This window comes from Anabrus simplex, chromosome X (genome assembly GCF_040414725.1).
Source record: "Anabrus simplex isolate iqAnaSimp1 chromosome X, ASM4041472v1, whole genome shotgun sequence".
NCBI lineage: Eukaryota > Metazoa > Arthropoda > Insecta > Orthoptera > Tettigoniidae > Anabrus > Anabrus simplex.
Genome location: NC_090279.1, coordinates 16,015,254 through 16,029,437, shown reverse-complemented (window position 1 = coordinate 16,029,437; position 14,184 = coordinate 16,015,254). Strand labels below are relative to the sequence as shown.

At 40.0% G+C, this 14,184-nt stretch overlaps 1 protein-coding gene across 1 annotated transcript; it reads left to right on the top strand.

Annotated features, from left to right (window-relative positions):
* Positions 1 to 13,239: 13,239 nt before the first annotated feature.
* On the top strand, positions 13,240 to 13,944 carry LOC137503229 (zinc finger protein 248-like; the record flags this gene model as incomplete). Its single annotated transcript, XM_068230769.1, has 1 exon — positions 13,240 to 13,944. A coding segment is annotated over one exon (705 nt), but the record flags the coding sequence as incomplete, so codon positions are not given.
* Between the last annotated feature and the right edge of the window lie 240 nt (positions 13,945 to 14,184).

The following is a 14,184-nucleotide window of genomic DNA, read 5'->3' as shown; positions in this document are numbered from 1 at the left end:
ACATGGTGAAAAGTCAGTTTCTTTGTTTCACATATAGAAAGAGTCCTCTCCGGTTTTATTATTGTATTGATGGGTGAAATTTCTTCATGGGGATCTCTGTAAGTACCTAGCTATTCATAATAAGGATATAGCTTCATTATGGTAATCATTTAAACGTATTGAAAATAAAATTTACAGATCTCTTAATATGATTATGAGGTTATTTAAGGGTTGTAAAGGAGAGGGCATATAAATCTCCAGCAAAGCCACAATGAGAGTGTGAGACCATCACCAGTATTACTTGAGTAGAGAACAGGAAATGATCCACAGAAATATCACCATTTCTTGCAGGTGATTTCTAACAAAAGAGTTGTGTTACAGAGATGTTGCAAAGTTTCAGCTGGGGAGACTTGGAGAAAGGAGACAAGTTGTTTGATTAAGCAGTATATTCTGAGATGTCATTGGAGAGATGGCTTGGAATGACAATAGTTGATGAATACATTTAAGTCATGTTCTTTAACTGTAGGAAAGGTCACAACATGAAGATAAGTTTGAATTCAAGGGGACAAATTTAGGCAAATGTTCACTTATAGGAAAATGAATTAGTGATTGAAATAATATGTTTCATATATTTCCACAATCTTTTTTCTATATAAACAACCAACAGCCCTAATTGCTGTTGTTTGATTGATTCATTGATTGATTCATTCATTGATTGGGACATTAACTGATTTATGCTTTTGGTCTTAATGTGATGTACAGAGGGGGAATGATGGATATTTCTATGCTTATGATTTAAGCATTGTCCACTTGTTGGGAAAGTGGTAGGAGTACTGTGGGATTATTTGATATTACAGTGAACTGTTTTTGGAAAGAAAGTATATAGGAACATGGAAATGAACAAAGAGGTGACAAGTCAACTCATATGTAGGAAGATGGGAACAGGGCAGTATGAATATAAGAGGATGAAGATAATGGCTAGTCATTGTGGAATTAGGGATCAACAGAAAGAGAAACAGAAGCAAGGAATGGTATTGGGTAATGATTCGGAGATACTGCTTACTATTATTTATTTTCCTAAAATTGTACATGTTCACATACATGTATGTGTACATATACTCTGCTGAATATTCACAAATATGTAGGTGATTTTAAATTTACAAATTTGCAATGTTCCTCCCTTTCTATGCTACTGTGTTTACTGCTGTCCAACAGTGTGTTCCTTTTCATGTTCTTATATCTCATCAATTGTTTGAAAAGCAGTGCCAAAGGGACTCAGGTTAAAACACAGCAGGTCATTGTGCAAGTTAGGTTCCAAAAAGGGTAAAAAATTAAATAAGTAAATGCAATGTAAATTTTAACCTAATAGAATTTGTGTAGTATTATTTGAAGTAGTTGCACAAGTGGTATGTGTGTGGATTATGTTTGTAAAACAGAAAACATTATGAGTAAGAGTTTGTAAATTCTATACATTTATTAAGGATGAGCTGTGTGCTTAATAGAGAAAAATAGCAAAAAGTGTAGAATACTGTTTTTAGGAAATTGTCTTCTTCTCTGTCCTTTCAAAATTAAGTGCTTGATAATAATGTATTTTTGTGTACCATTTACCACCAAGGTAGACACCTCTCTTGCATTTAATGGGATTTTCATTTGATTGTTCCTTTCCATTATATATTTTTTAAATGGGGGATAAATTAATTATACTCTTCTCGTGCCACTATGAAATTTATTTTCTCTGCTGTTTCTATTTTAGTCCTATATATTTTTATTCCTTACTTCTTTATTCTCCTTGTCTTATTTCTTACTGACAGCCTTCCGAAGATACTAAGGAGGAAATATTCATAGAGGAACAAACTGATGAAAAGCTGTTGCCATACATCAAAGAAGAAACAAAGTACGTACACTACAAGTTTTATACACTATGGAATATGTTGTACCTATTCACAGTTGTGTTCAGTAGTGGTTGGTTTATCCCCAAAAGTGGCCATGTTCATCAGTTCAATCCTGTCTTTACAAGGTTACATTTAAACACTAATATCTGAAAATTCTATTGGTTAAAATTATCTAAAATATTCAGGAACTTTAAGGTCATATTTAATGTTCCATCATGTACTCGTAGTTTTATTCAATATATATCTACAAAAATAATCTCTGGTAAAGCTAGATATTTTTGAAGTGTATTTGTTTACAATGCCTTTAAGCAACCATGAAAAAGTGTTCTTTCTTTCACTTTCTCTGCATCATTTGTTCATCACATTCTTATCATCTGAAATGCTATCTGAAACTATTGCTTCTAGATATTCTGAGTAATATTTTTATACGTTCATGCCAACAGTGACACACAGAAAAAGCTATACTTGTAGATTAGAAATTAAATCTCCTAATTCGAAATTGTTAAGTTTTATGTACATTGTAAACAATAAATATTTCAAACTAACATAATCAGTTTCATTAATCAATATAATGATGGCTCAGTTCAATAATGTGATAACTCGAAGAATGTCATTTTGAAATTATTTGGTTAGATTCCTTTTTTCTGATCATTTCTGTTCTCTTGTGTGTTAAGTCAGATTCCTCCATTTGTGGACGCCAAAGCAGATAATGTGTTGTAGAAATGAAACTTTGAGGTCAGTTATGCTACATCTTCGGTATCATAGTTTTCAAATAAAACTTGTGCATTGTTGTAAGCACAAAAAATTGTGCTATTGAATTCATGTTCATTCCAGTGATGTGGTCACACTTTCTGATTCATTTTAGTGTTCATTGTCAGTCAGGTGCTTCTAGTGTTTTGATTGCAAACATACTTACACAATTAGTATTAACTAATAAAATGGACAGGTACAAGTGGAATTTTAAATTTGTTCAGGTTGCCTAAAAAAATTCAGAATTCTTCAAGTAAGTGAATTTATTATCTCATAAAAGTAGATAAATAGGCGGTACATTATTGCATCACGTCCGTAGGTTTACCCTCAAAGTGCCCTACACGTGACCCTCGGGTGGTGCTAAGAAAGTAATAACTGTGTCTGCTGGACCTATCTTTTTAAAGATCCTCCAGCAATGGCAGAAGTATTTCATGGAAATGGCTCTTCTCAGAGCTACCAGACAAGAAACATCGGACCTTTCATCCATGTTTTCGATCTTAACGTAGAAAGCATCAGCAGAGCAAAATATGACTACCTATCCAAAGTCATCCTGAATAATAATATAGATGTTGTGGGTATACGTGAAATCCATACAGCCGATAAAGAAGAGTTTCGGAAAAGGGGCCTCATTGATGGTTTCACAGCTCTTGGTGCAACATATCACAGTGTACATGGTATAGCTACTTATGTTCGTAATAATATCCAAGATGCCTCACTGCTCTTTCAAAACGAAGACAAAGACGAAGACATCCATTGTGTTGCTGTGCGAGTGGCACATGTTACTATTTTTAACATTTATAAACCCCCAAACGCACAGTGGTCAGGTACCGTACTCCCGACTGCTCAACACCCTGCACTTTATATAGGCGACTTCAACAGCCATCACGAACTATGGAAGTACTCGAATAACAATGAATGTGGAAAGAAACTCGTAGTATGGACAGAAATGAACAATCTCCATCTGATTTTTTGCCCAAAAGATCTTGGTACTTTCCAATGAGCTGCATGAAATAGGGATTTCAATCCTGACTTGTGATTTGTTAGCTGCAATGAGGCAGGACAGCCCTTACATACCAGTCGTAAAGTGTTAAGACATTTTCCCCACAGTCAACATGGCCCCATTGTAGTGGACATTGGCATCAAAATTCCTGTTGTACGGTCAATACCACATGCTCGGAGGAACTTCAGAAAAACAAACTTGTCAACATTCACCACTGAACTGGATAAATGTGTTCGGTGGATTGCTCCCAAGCACAATTACAAGCGTTTCGTAGATGCAGTTATGATGGCAACTAAGAAGAAGAGTATGCCATAGAAAATAATACATCCCTGGTTGGAATGCAGAGACTGATGCACTCTATAACGAATATCTGCATACTGGTGATGAAGACATAGCTGATGAACTTCTTTCCAGCATGGATACTACCCGGAGAGAACGGTGGATTGAAACAGTGGAGAATATCGACCTAACTCATTCCAGTAGAAGATCTTGGGGGCACCGCAGAAAACTTGGAGGAAGGACACATTTGGTGAAGGAACAGCCTGGAGTTACTCCGGATGAAGTCGCATCTCACATCGTCACAACTTCCCAAACTCCGCCGGGGTGAGTGGCTCAGACGGTTGAGGCGCTGGCCTTCTGACCCCAACTTGGCATGTTCGATCCTGGCTCAGTCCGGTGGTATTTGAAGGTGCTCAAATACGTCAGCCTCGTGTCGGTAGATTTACTGGCACGTAAAAGAACTCCCGCGGGACAAAGTTCCGGCACCTCGCCGTCTCCGAAAACCGTAAAAGAGTAGTTAGTGGGACGTAAAGCAAATAACATTATTATTAACTTCCCAAACTCCATCAGATAAGAAACATACCAAATACATACGGCGCCAGCTCCAAACTCTGGAATCAAGAACACAACGCACATCAAGATATTCACAACCGCTTACGGTGCAAGACATCAATGCTGCTCTCAATGACGTTAAACCAAGTACAGCTCCAGATTTTGACGACATTCATCCAGAATTTCGCATTCATTTAGGGAAGAATGCAAGCCGTTGGCTGTTAAGGTTTTTTACCGACCTTCTACAGAACAGACAACTCCCGGAAGAATTCAAACGAACGAAAGTGATTTCCATCTTGAAACCAGGTAAGCCTGCCAATGACCCAAGCAGTTATAGACCAGTTGCCATTCTTTTTGAGAGGCTATTCCACAACAGAATCAGCGCAACTATTTTTCAGCGTATTACAGTTGATGAAGCTGGATTCAGGCCAAATCGCAGCTGCTGCGATCAAGTGCTTTCACTGACATTCCACATGGAAGCAGGTTTCCAGAAACAACTCATGACCTCAGCTGTATTCATTGATCTTACAGCAGCATTTGATGCAGTCTGGAGGGAAGGATTAATTTACAAGCTTCTCAGAATTGTACGTCTATGACGTATGTAAGCAGAAATATGAATTGCAAAATTCTATTCAGGCTAGAATACACTGACGGACTCCCCTCTTGTAGGTACTGAGACAGTATTACGGATTTAAAACTGCTTTCCCAAGGAACGGTTTTGATTTGGCCAATTAGCCGTAGAAAACAGTGTCACGTTTATATTCTCAACTTGGATTTCTCATACTTGTAAACCATCATATTTCTGAAGTAATTCATTTATTCTCTGGGACTTGCTCTCGATACTTAACTCTCATTCTGCTGTGTGCTGCCATCTGTTATGGTGTGGTCGAAACGGGACCTCACCTCCGACCAATCAGGGAGCTCCTCGCCATCTTTTTGAACTGCTCTCTTCCAGCGGGAGTAATCGGCCATTATGAAATGAGAAGAAGCTTGACCATGATGGAGGAAGGACATGCTACTCACTCGCTCCGGCTTTTGGCCTTAGCGCACATTATGGATCCGACATAATATATTAGTGCGATGGCTTTCAGCCATTCTAAAGGTTTAATTTTTAAATTTTGAAGACCGTCCTCCTTTCTGCAGTAAATGCAATATTTTGTGATATCATTACGTGAGTATGGAGCAACTGACGCTTTGATGTTACTACAAGCCTGATTCTGCAACTGTATGTTTCTTCTTCATTTAAATTGAACTTAGTCGCCGGAGACCGGAATGATGTTTTGGAAAACATGCCCTCTTCTAGAACTTTCGTGTGTTTAAGACCTTTGAAAAAGCCATAATGCTAGTTGTTGGTTCAACAATTTAAAAGGCAGTAACTGTTCAAGTTTTTCGGGTTTCCTCTGTAAAAATTTATTTCTGTATATATATATATATATATAGTATACATATCCTAATGATCTGGATATGTGTGGTATGAAGGTGTATTACGTTTCATCTAGTTTGGGAAATTATGAAAAGTTATGATTATTATTAATGTGGAGTTTTGGGAGATAAGGTGTATCTCCTCTATATGTACTTCAAAGGAACTCTACCTCTTGGAAAGGTTTTAGGACCATGTGAGTTTTCTCCAGGGTATCAGAAATTTAGTTTGGGTCTCTTTTAATTTTATTCCTGCTTTTCCTTTTATTTTTTTCTTGTAAAATGAAAATGAATGAGTTTTGGAATTTCCGGGTTCCTTATGTTTCGACCATTGTTATGTTTATGCTTTGTGATTGGTCATTGCCAACTCTTGATGGCGAATGTTGGTTACTATAGCTACTCTGTAGTGATGGTAGTGGTTGTTTTTGGGATTCTGTCGCTTTTGTAAATATTTTATTTTGGTGTCTGTGTGACTTTAACACTTTATCCAAACTTTCTTGACTTGATATTTTCCCGGTTTGTGTTTGTTCGGCTGTCTTAACGTCTGTTTATTCTACTTGTGTTTATGTCACTCGAGACGTAATTACCCTGATCCCCTTGCGAAAGCTCCATGATCACACTATCCGGACGAATATAATAAGTTAAATGAAAGTAAGAGTAAATGAAGAGAAAACTTGTACTTTGAAGGTCACCCTTTGTAAAGCACCGAAAGGCACTACTCACTTAAAGTAATTATCATGTAGTCATGTACCTTTTACACTTATTTCTGGTTGGCCGACCTCAGTTTTTCAGGAGTTTTCCTCAGTTGTTAATTACCTTATATTATTGTTAGTTTTTCTCTTCTATGGACGGTTTTATTTAATTTTATTTTTATATTAAAAAAAAGGTTGTTCTACTTTGGGTATCAAGATAAAATTATTTTACCTTCTTAAAGGTATGTTGTTGTTCTTTCTTTCACTTTTTGGTGTTGTGATGACCAGTACAGGGGTTAATTTAAATTATCCACGGTTTGTTGTGACACTTCTCCACTTGTTAAGGTAAGTTTTTCTTGTTCTCTTGTTGTTGGAAGGAGTGTATAGTGTCTGATTAAGCTTCCACTTATTTCTTACGAACTGGTGCAGTTGTGTAAATGCTAGTTCATACCTTGGGCTGGCCGTTATGGTTGTTGTTGTGGTGTTTTACAATGTAACGGCACAGTACTCATAGAATTTCACCGGATATTCAAACTGTCCTTCCCATTTAACACAGATATACCCATTTTTTATTTTGTTGAGTTATAAATTTTTCTTTACAATGCATTTATAGGAGTCACTTAAACACGAAATCGAGAAGCGTTCAGCCATTCAAACACTATTTTGTGAAAATAAGTTTTTATAGATATCGGACATAGGCTTTAGGGGAGAAAATTTGAACATACAATAAACTAATTTGAATGTTAGGATGTGTAAAATATCCTTTGCATTACATTTTTGTAACAGAATATTTGTCAGTCTGCATCTGGTGGCAGGGTCCGGTGTTGTGGTTCATTGACTCCAGTTAGTTCGGTCTCGGGCCGTGTCTGCATGTAGTCTTCCAACTTTCAGGCCGTTGTGCACTTTATCAGTCTATGCTGTTTGGTTCGTCCCTAGCGCCTCTTTTCACCGACTTTCTGTGTAATACTCTGACTTTCCCAATGTATCGTCCTCTACACGCAACACTTGCCCAAACCAGCGCACACGCCTTTCCCCAATTTTCTTCTGGATCGCTGCAATGCCAAAACGTTTTCTAATAACATCATTTGAAATATGATCTAGTCTAGTTATGCCAGCCTTCCACCTAAGCAACTTCGTATCCATGATGCTTATTTGGCGTTCTACCTCTAGAGCTGGGCAGCATTCGTTGCCGTAGAAAACGACAGGATGGATATCGATAGGACAGATATCAGTTCGGTAGAACTTAGTTTAGAGATGGCCCTTCGTCCAAAGTTCGAAAGGGTGCCTGTTGTCATTCTCCACTTCTGTCAGGCTTTGTATATCCTTAAGTTGACTTCATCAGTAAGTCGGCCATAATCATAGATTGTGGAGCCAATATACTTAAATATCTCTACTAGTGCTATATCTTCAACGTCAACATGCATGGTTCCAACTTCTCGACGATGTAATGCAATGTATTCTGTCTTGTTCTTGTTTAGGCGCTGGGCTTATTGCGCTAGTCGATTGTTCCATTCTTCTGTTTGACGCTGCAGGTCTAGCTTATTCTCTTCAGCCAAATGATATCATTTGCTTAGAGAAGTGTCCATGGTATTGGACTGCGCAGGTTTGTGGTAATTATGTCCATCACAAGAATAAGCTGCAGTGGTGATAAGCCGGGGTCTTGATGGACTCCTACAGTTATGCGGAAGTCATCAGACGCTCCTGCGGCAGCTTGAACACAACTCATTTGTTCTTTGTAGAGCAATTATACCCTCTCAGCAAGGTGCTCTGGAATGCCATATACTTGTAGGGCTGACTGATTAGGTCATGTAGTACCCGATGGAACGCCTTCTCAGGGTCCAGAAATTTGTGATGAAGCCTCTTATTCTTTTCACAGTGTTTCTCAAGTAATAGTCCGGCAGCATGGGTTTCTCCTATTGCGCCACAATTTTACACAAATCCAGCTTGGCTTGTTGTATGTTTTGCTAAATCGCTAATCATTTTGTCGAAGATTTCTTCTAAGTCTCTCGTTGCGAGGCTCAGAAGTATGTTCGGGCCGTGATTAGAAAAATCGCCAGGGCTTCCCTTATTTCTGAATTGATACTCCGTCGTCAGTCTGTTTGTTTATGACCTTCTTTGATGGTATGGCTGAAAAGCTTGCTTTAGCCACACTGCTGCATCCCCCCATTGAGAGAAACAAAACTCTGCTGGAAGATAATCGGGACAGATGGCTTTCCCTGATGTCATTTCCTTCAGCATAGCCTGGACTTTGGTGACGTCATTTTCCTACGTTGGACCTTCAACAGCGGAGGTGATTAGGATTGGTAGATACGGAAATTCCATGATTGAAATTTACTCAAAATAGTTCCGCCAGTGTACTCGCGCTTCCCGCCTGTCCAGTAGCAAATCGTCTGTTTCCTCATTGATGCCGTAAAAACGTTGGACTTCTGACGTTTTGCGTTGGCTCGATTGGACTAGCCGTTAAAAATTCCGCTCGAATTCGCGCATGTCATGTTTCACATATAGTCCTGCCTACCGGTTTGATTATGTTACGGCAAATACCTCCTTCATTTTACGAGTGGCAGCCTCGTAGGCATTCCAACAAGCAAGAAACTTGTGGTACAGCAGCTTCTTCAACCGTACTGCATATTTAACATCTTCATTCCTTAGCCATATGTCATGTTTAATCCTTCGTTGTCTTCGCCCTGACTTAATTGTTCCAGGAATAGAGCGAAAGGCGTCTTTCAGTTTAGTCCGGCTCACTTCAACTATGGTGATTTGTGACTCTGTAACTTCTGCAATGACGTTAATCTCCTTCTTCAGGAGCAACCATTTGATCCCAATTTGTCTATTTCCTGCGAAGTATTGGGCTCTTGGTGACTTTATCCGCAGCTTAGATGACTGGTCTTTGTTGCGTCGCAAGGATTTAATAAGGGACAACTGTTATCTCTAGAACATCTTCGAGATTTCACTCTCTCACGAGGATGTAGTCAATGCGAATTGGATGGGAGCCCCTGTAGTACTGAGTAGATGAATATCACTCTTTTTGAACCGTGTGTTTGCGATGATCAGTTTCTGCATAATCGCGAATTTGTTGGGCATCGTCGTTCTTTTCACTAGTCCATGAACGGCATGGACTGTTTGTTCTTCTCTCTTCGGTCCGACACGTCCATTCAGATCAGCGGCAGTGGTAAGATAGTCAGCGGTCTTCTTGTCAGGCAGTGCCCAGAACGCATCTTTGGTTTCCATGAGCACGTCAGTTTGTGGAGCGTTGCTGTGAAAAATTGGAATTTCCTTCTTTCCCCAGTGCGGACGAGTTACATCAAGCGATTGTCAAACTATTACACCTCGGAGACTGAACCGTTAAATTTAGCTGATATGACAATGTCAACACCATGAACTGTCCTTCGGTTTCTGTTGTACACCAGTTAGTAACCAAACTTCTTTTCCCATGACTTTTCTCCATTCCATCTTTTTTTCCGCACCTCTCAGATACCTACAAGCCTTCTCTCAAGTGCAGAGTCTTATTCGCTACTTCATCCAGGCATAATTCAATGATGGGATACAAAATGGGTGTACTAGCATGGTTAGCCGTCACAGCCCGTGCGACGGTAACCCTAGCATACTTTTCATGCGGACTGGGCCCTGCCAATGCGCGTCCCTTCCAGGGGCTGCACTAACCTTGGCTCCGATACCATGAGAAATATTTCTGTAATGATATTACGGTATTATTTTACGGCCGGCTTGTCTTGAGCATTTTAGAGCTCATGACAGAAGGGAGTAACGCAGCTCCGGACATGGAGAACAGATGCATTTTGCAGCCACTCCTCTAGAGAAGAAACGCTACCCTCTTTTTTGCATTAACTTCCAGAAATTTAGTGTACCTCTTCCGCCACCTGGTCCCTACTGAACGTCTCCATCTCCGCCAAAGTTGCCATTAAAGACTTTGTACATGTTTGGTACGCGAGAGCCTTTATATTTTGCTCAAGTTCATCGGCAGGCCAGCGGGGAACCCGTATCCGTCACCTGGGGTGCTCCACGAGTTACAGCAATATAGCTGGTTCGTATAGAATATTTATCAATGCAAAATGAAACATTATTTTACTGAGAACTAATTGTGAACCTGATAAATTACTTGTCACAAGGATCACGTATTCACGTAAAGAAGAAGGGTTACAGACGTTTGCACCTTTGCTTGGCGTGATATGCCACAGAACGCATGACATACAATGCAGTGTCGTATTTTCTGCCCCCTGTTGTCTAGTGGTGTCAACATCAATATCTTGTTTGATGATCAAGAGATTTAGTCTGTCATATCTGGAATCAATGTCCCCCTTTCATTTGTCCACTTATTTTCTCCAAAGAGTGCAGTAACAATACATGGTCGAGCCTCCCATTACTTGGCTTGTGAGCCAGTCATGCATTCGACTGGGCCATGTGAATTCATTTCATACAGCATGAATTGGAAAGTACCTGTTCATGTTACGATATATTTTAGCCTGCGTGATCGAATTTCCCATGTGGCAGTTGTAAGCGGATCTCACCTATAACCGTTCTTCCGTAGAATATTTAGAACTACTCAGTGGTGGTGAGACAGGCACAGAATTGGATGCTATCCAACTATGTTATCAATCCACTAAAAATAATCACGTTGCCCGTGATCTTTTGAAATAAATAGAATAACATTCCTTCCTTTACATAGCAGCAATATCCACTACGGTGCAATTCAACGTCTTGTCATCTCGAATTTTGGCTCAGGCCTTGATTTTCATGCTCCTTCTATCCGTATTGTTAAAGTAATACTTGTAAGAATATTCAAGGGCATGATAGGTTGCGTTTGGTTTCAAAATCAGGATATTAGAACATTGTAATACAACGCTACCACCAAAGCCATATTCTGTGTTGCCTTCATAATGTCTATAACAGCAGTGTCTTGAGGAGAAAAGACAGTATCAATGCTAGGGAGAGAGCCGTCGTATACTTGTTATATTTCAGTTTTTCCAGGATTTCATCAGTATTAATGGTTTCCGTGTTAAATACAGGAATTAAGACGTAGAGTGATGTAGTACATGGTAGTAATTATGAACGTCCTTGTATAAACCTACCGTCCTATATATAGGTTGGCTATGTTTGATTGCACATCAAAGATACATATTTCGGAAAAGCGACACAGTGACATAATAAAATGCTATAGTGATATGATTACAATGTACAAATACAATATGTATATTTGTGTGACAAAATAACATTCATAAAAGATTAGCCATGTTTCAACAGATCTTGCTGAATGTCGGCAAACGTTCTCAACTTTATTAATATCTACAACACAGACATTCTCTCAAACAACCTCAAGAACAAGGTCCTTTACAAAAATTATATCTTGTCTGCGACAAAGCGCAGAGTGGTTCAACAAGATCAAAACTCCAAAGCATATGCCGTTCTTTATGTAGGAGAACAGACTACGGATTTCGGTAGAATAATATGTGCTGGATTAAAGAGCTTGTATGAGTATTTACACTTTTAGGCTGGACCACTTCTCATGCTTTCTTCAAATGAGGTTGTCTATTAACTCGTACATTTCTAAACCGTGACAAGTTTCTTGCGCGTGATATCGTGATTAAGAAAAGACGCAACACATTCTCGTTACAAGTGAGAGGTTTGAATTTTAACCTCAGATAATGGTTAGTCTCAGGAATGTAATGTTTATCAGTAACGAGCTCTCTGCACTGGATATCAGTGATTGGAATGTCCAGTAGCAAATCCCCTGTGTGAGAGTTGTAGTGGAGTTGGCTGTTGAACTATTGGTCACATGGTATTAATTTGTCACTGTAGATCGAGACCCGAGGTGAGCTATAGAGATCATCAACATCCGGAAGGCGGATCAGCTAGTTTTAGGTGTAGTGTGTGCAGTGACATCCTGGCTGGGAAGTTGGACCTCTTGCGACATCTGAAAAGACACAAGGAAGATCGACCCTTCAATTGCGATTACTGCGGAAAGGTGTTATGTAGCCGAAGCAGCCTGTCGGAACACCTCAGGATCCACCCGCTCCAAGTGTGCGTATTATCTGATAAATGCTTTACAAAGAGGAAAATGCTGACAGAGGACACGCGATTGCATACAGGTGCGATTATAAATGAATGCTCAGTATCTCATAATAATTTCAGGAAAAGGCCGGACGTTATGCGGTCTCACACAGGCGAGAAGCCATACCGCTGCAATATCTGTAACAAATTCATACAGAAAGGCAATCTAACCAGACATATGCGGACCCATACAGGCGAGAAGCCATACAGTTGCCATGTCTGTAGCAAATCATTCATACAGAAAGTCAATCTAACCGAACATGTGCGGACCCATACAGGTGAGAGGCCATACAGTTGCGGCGTCTGTGGCAAATCGTTCATAATGAAAGGTAAACTAACGGATCATATGCGGACCCATACAGGCGAGAAGCCTTACAGTTGCAATGTCTGTGGCAAATTATTCGGGAAGAAAGGCAGTCTGACCCAACATATGTGGACCCATACAGGTGACATGCCATACAGTTGCGGCGTCTGTGCCAAATCATTCATAAAGAAAGGTAAACTAACGGATCATATGCGGACCCATACAGGCGAGAAACCATACAGGTGCAATGTCTGTGGCAAATCATTTGGGAAGAAAGGCAGTCTGACCGAACATATGTGGACCCATACAGGTGAGAAGCCATACAGCTGCCATGTCTGTAGCAAATCATTCATACAGAAAGGCAAACTGACCGATCATATGCGGACCCATACAGGCGAGAAGCCATACAGATGCAATGTCTGTAACAAATCATTCATACAGAAAGGCTACCTAACCAAACATATGCGGACCCATACAGGTGAGAAGCCATACAGCTGCGGTATCTGTGGCAAATCATTCATAATGAAAGGTAAACTATCGGATCATATGCGGACCCATACAGGCGAGAAGCCATACAGCTGCCATGTCTGTAGCAGATCATTCATACAGAAAGGCAATCTAACCGAACATGTGCGGACCCATACAGGTGAGAGGCCATACAGTTGCGACGTCTGTGGCAAATCGTTCATTCTGAAAGGCAATCTAACCGGTCATGAGCGGACCCATACAGGTGAGAGGCCATACAGCTGCGGCATCTGTGGCAAATCGTTCATTAAGAAAGGCAGTCTAACCGATCATATGCGGACTCATACAGGCGAGAGGCCATACAGCTGCAATGTCTGTGGCAAATCATTCATAAACAGAGGCAAACTAACCGATCATATGCGGACTCATACAGGCGTGAAGCCATTCCGGATGCAATGTCTGGAGCAAATCATTCATACTGATAGGTATTCTAACGTGTCATATACGGGCCCATACAGGCGAGAAGCATTTCAATTGCAATGTCTGTGACAAATCATTTGGGAAGAAAGGCAGTCTAACCGAACATATGTGGACCCATACAGGTGAGAAGCCATACAGCTGCTGTGTCTGTGGCAAATCATTCATAAAGAGAGGCAAACTAACCGATCATATGCGGACTCATACAGGCGAGAGGCCTTACAGATGCAATGTCTGTAGCAAATCATTCGGGAAGAAAGGCAGTCATACCGATCATATGCGCAGCCATACAAGCGAAAAGCCTTAGAGCTG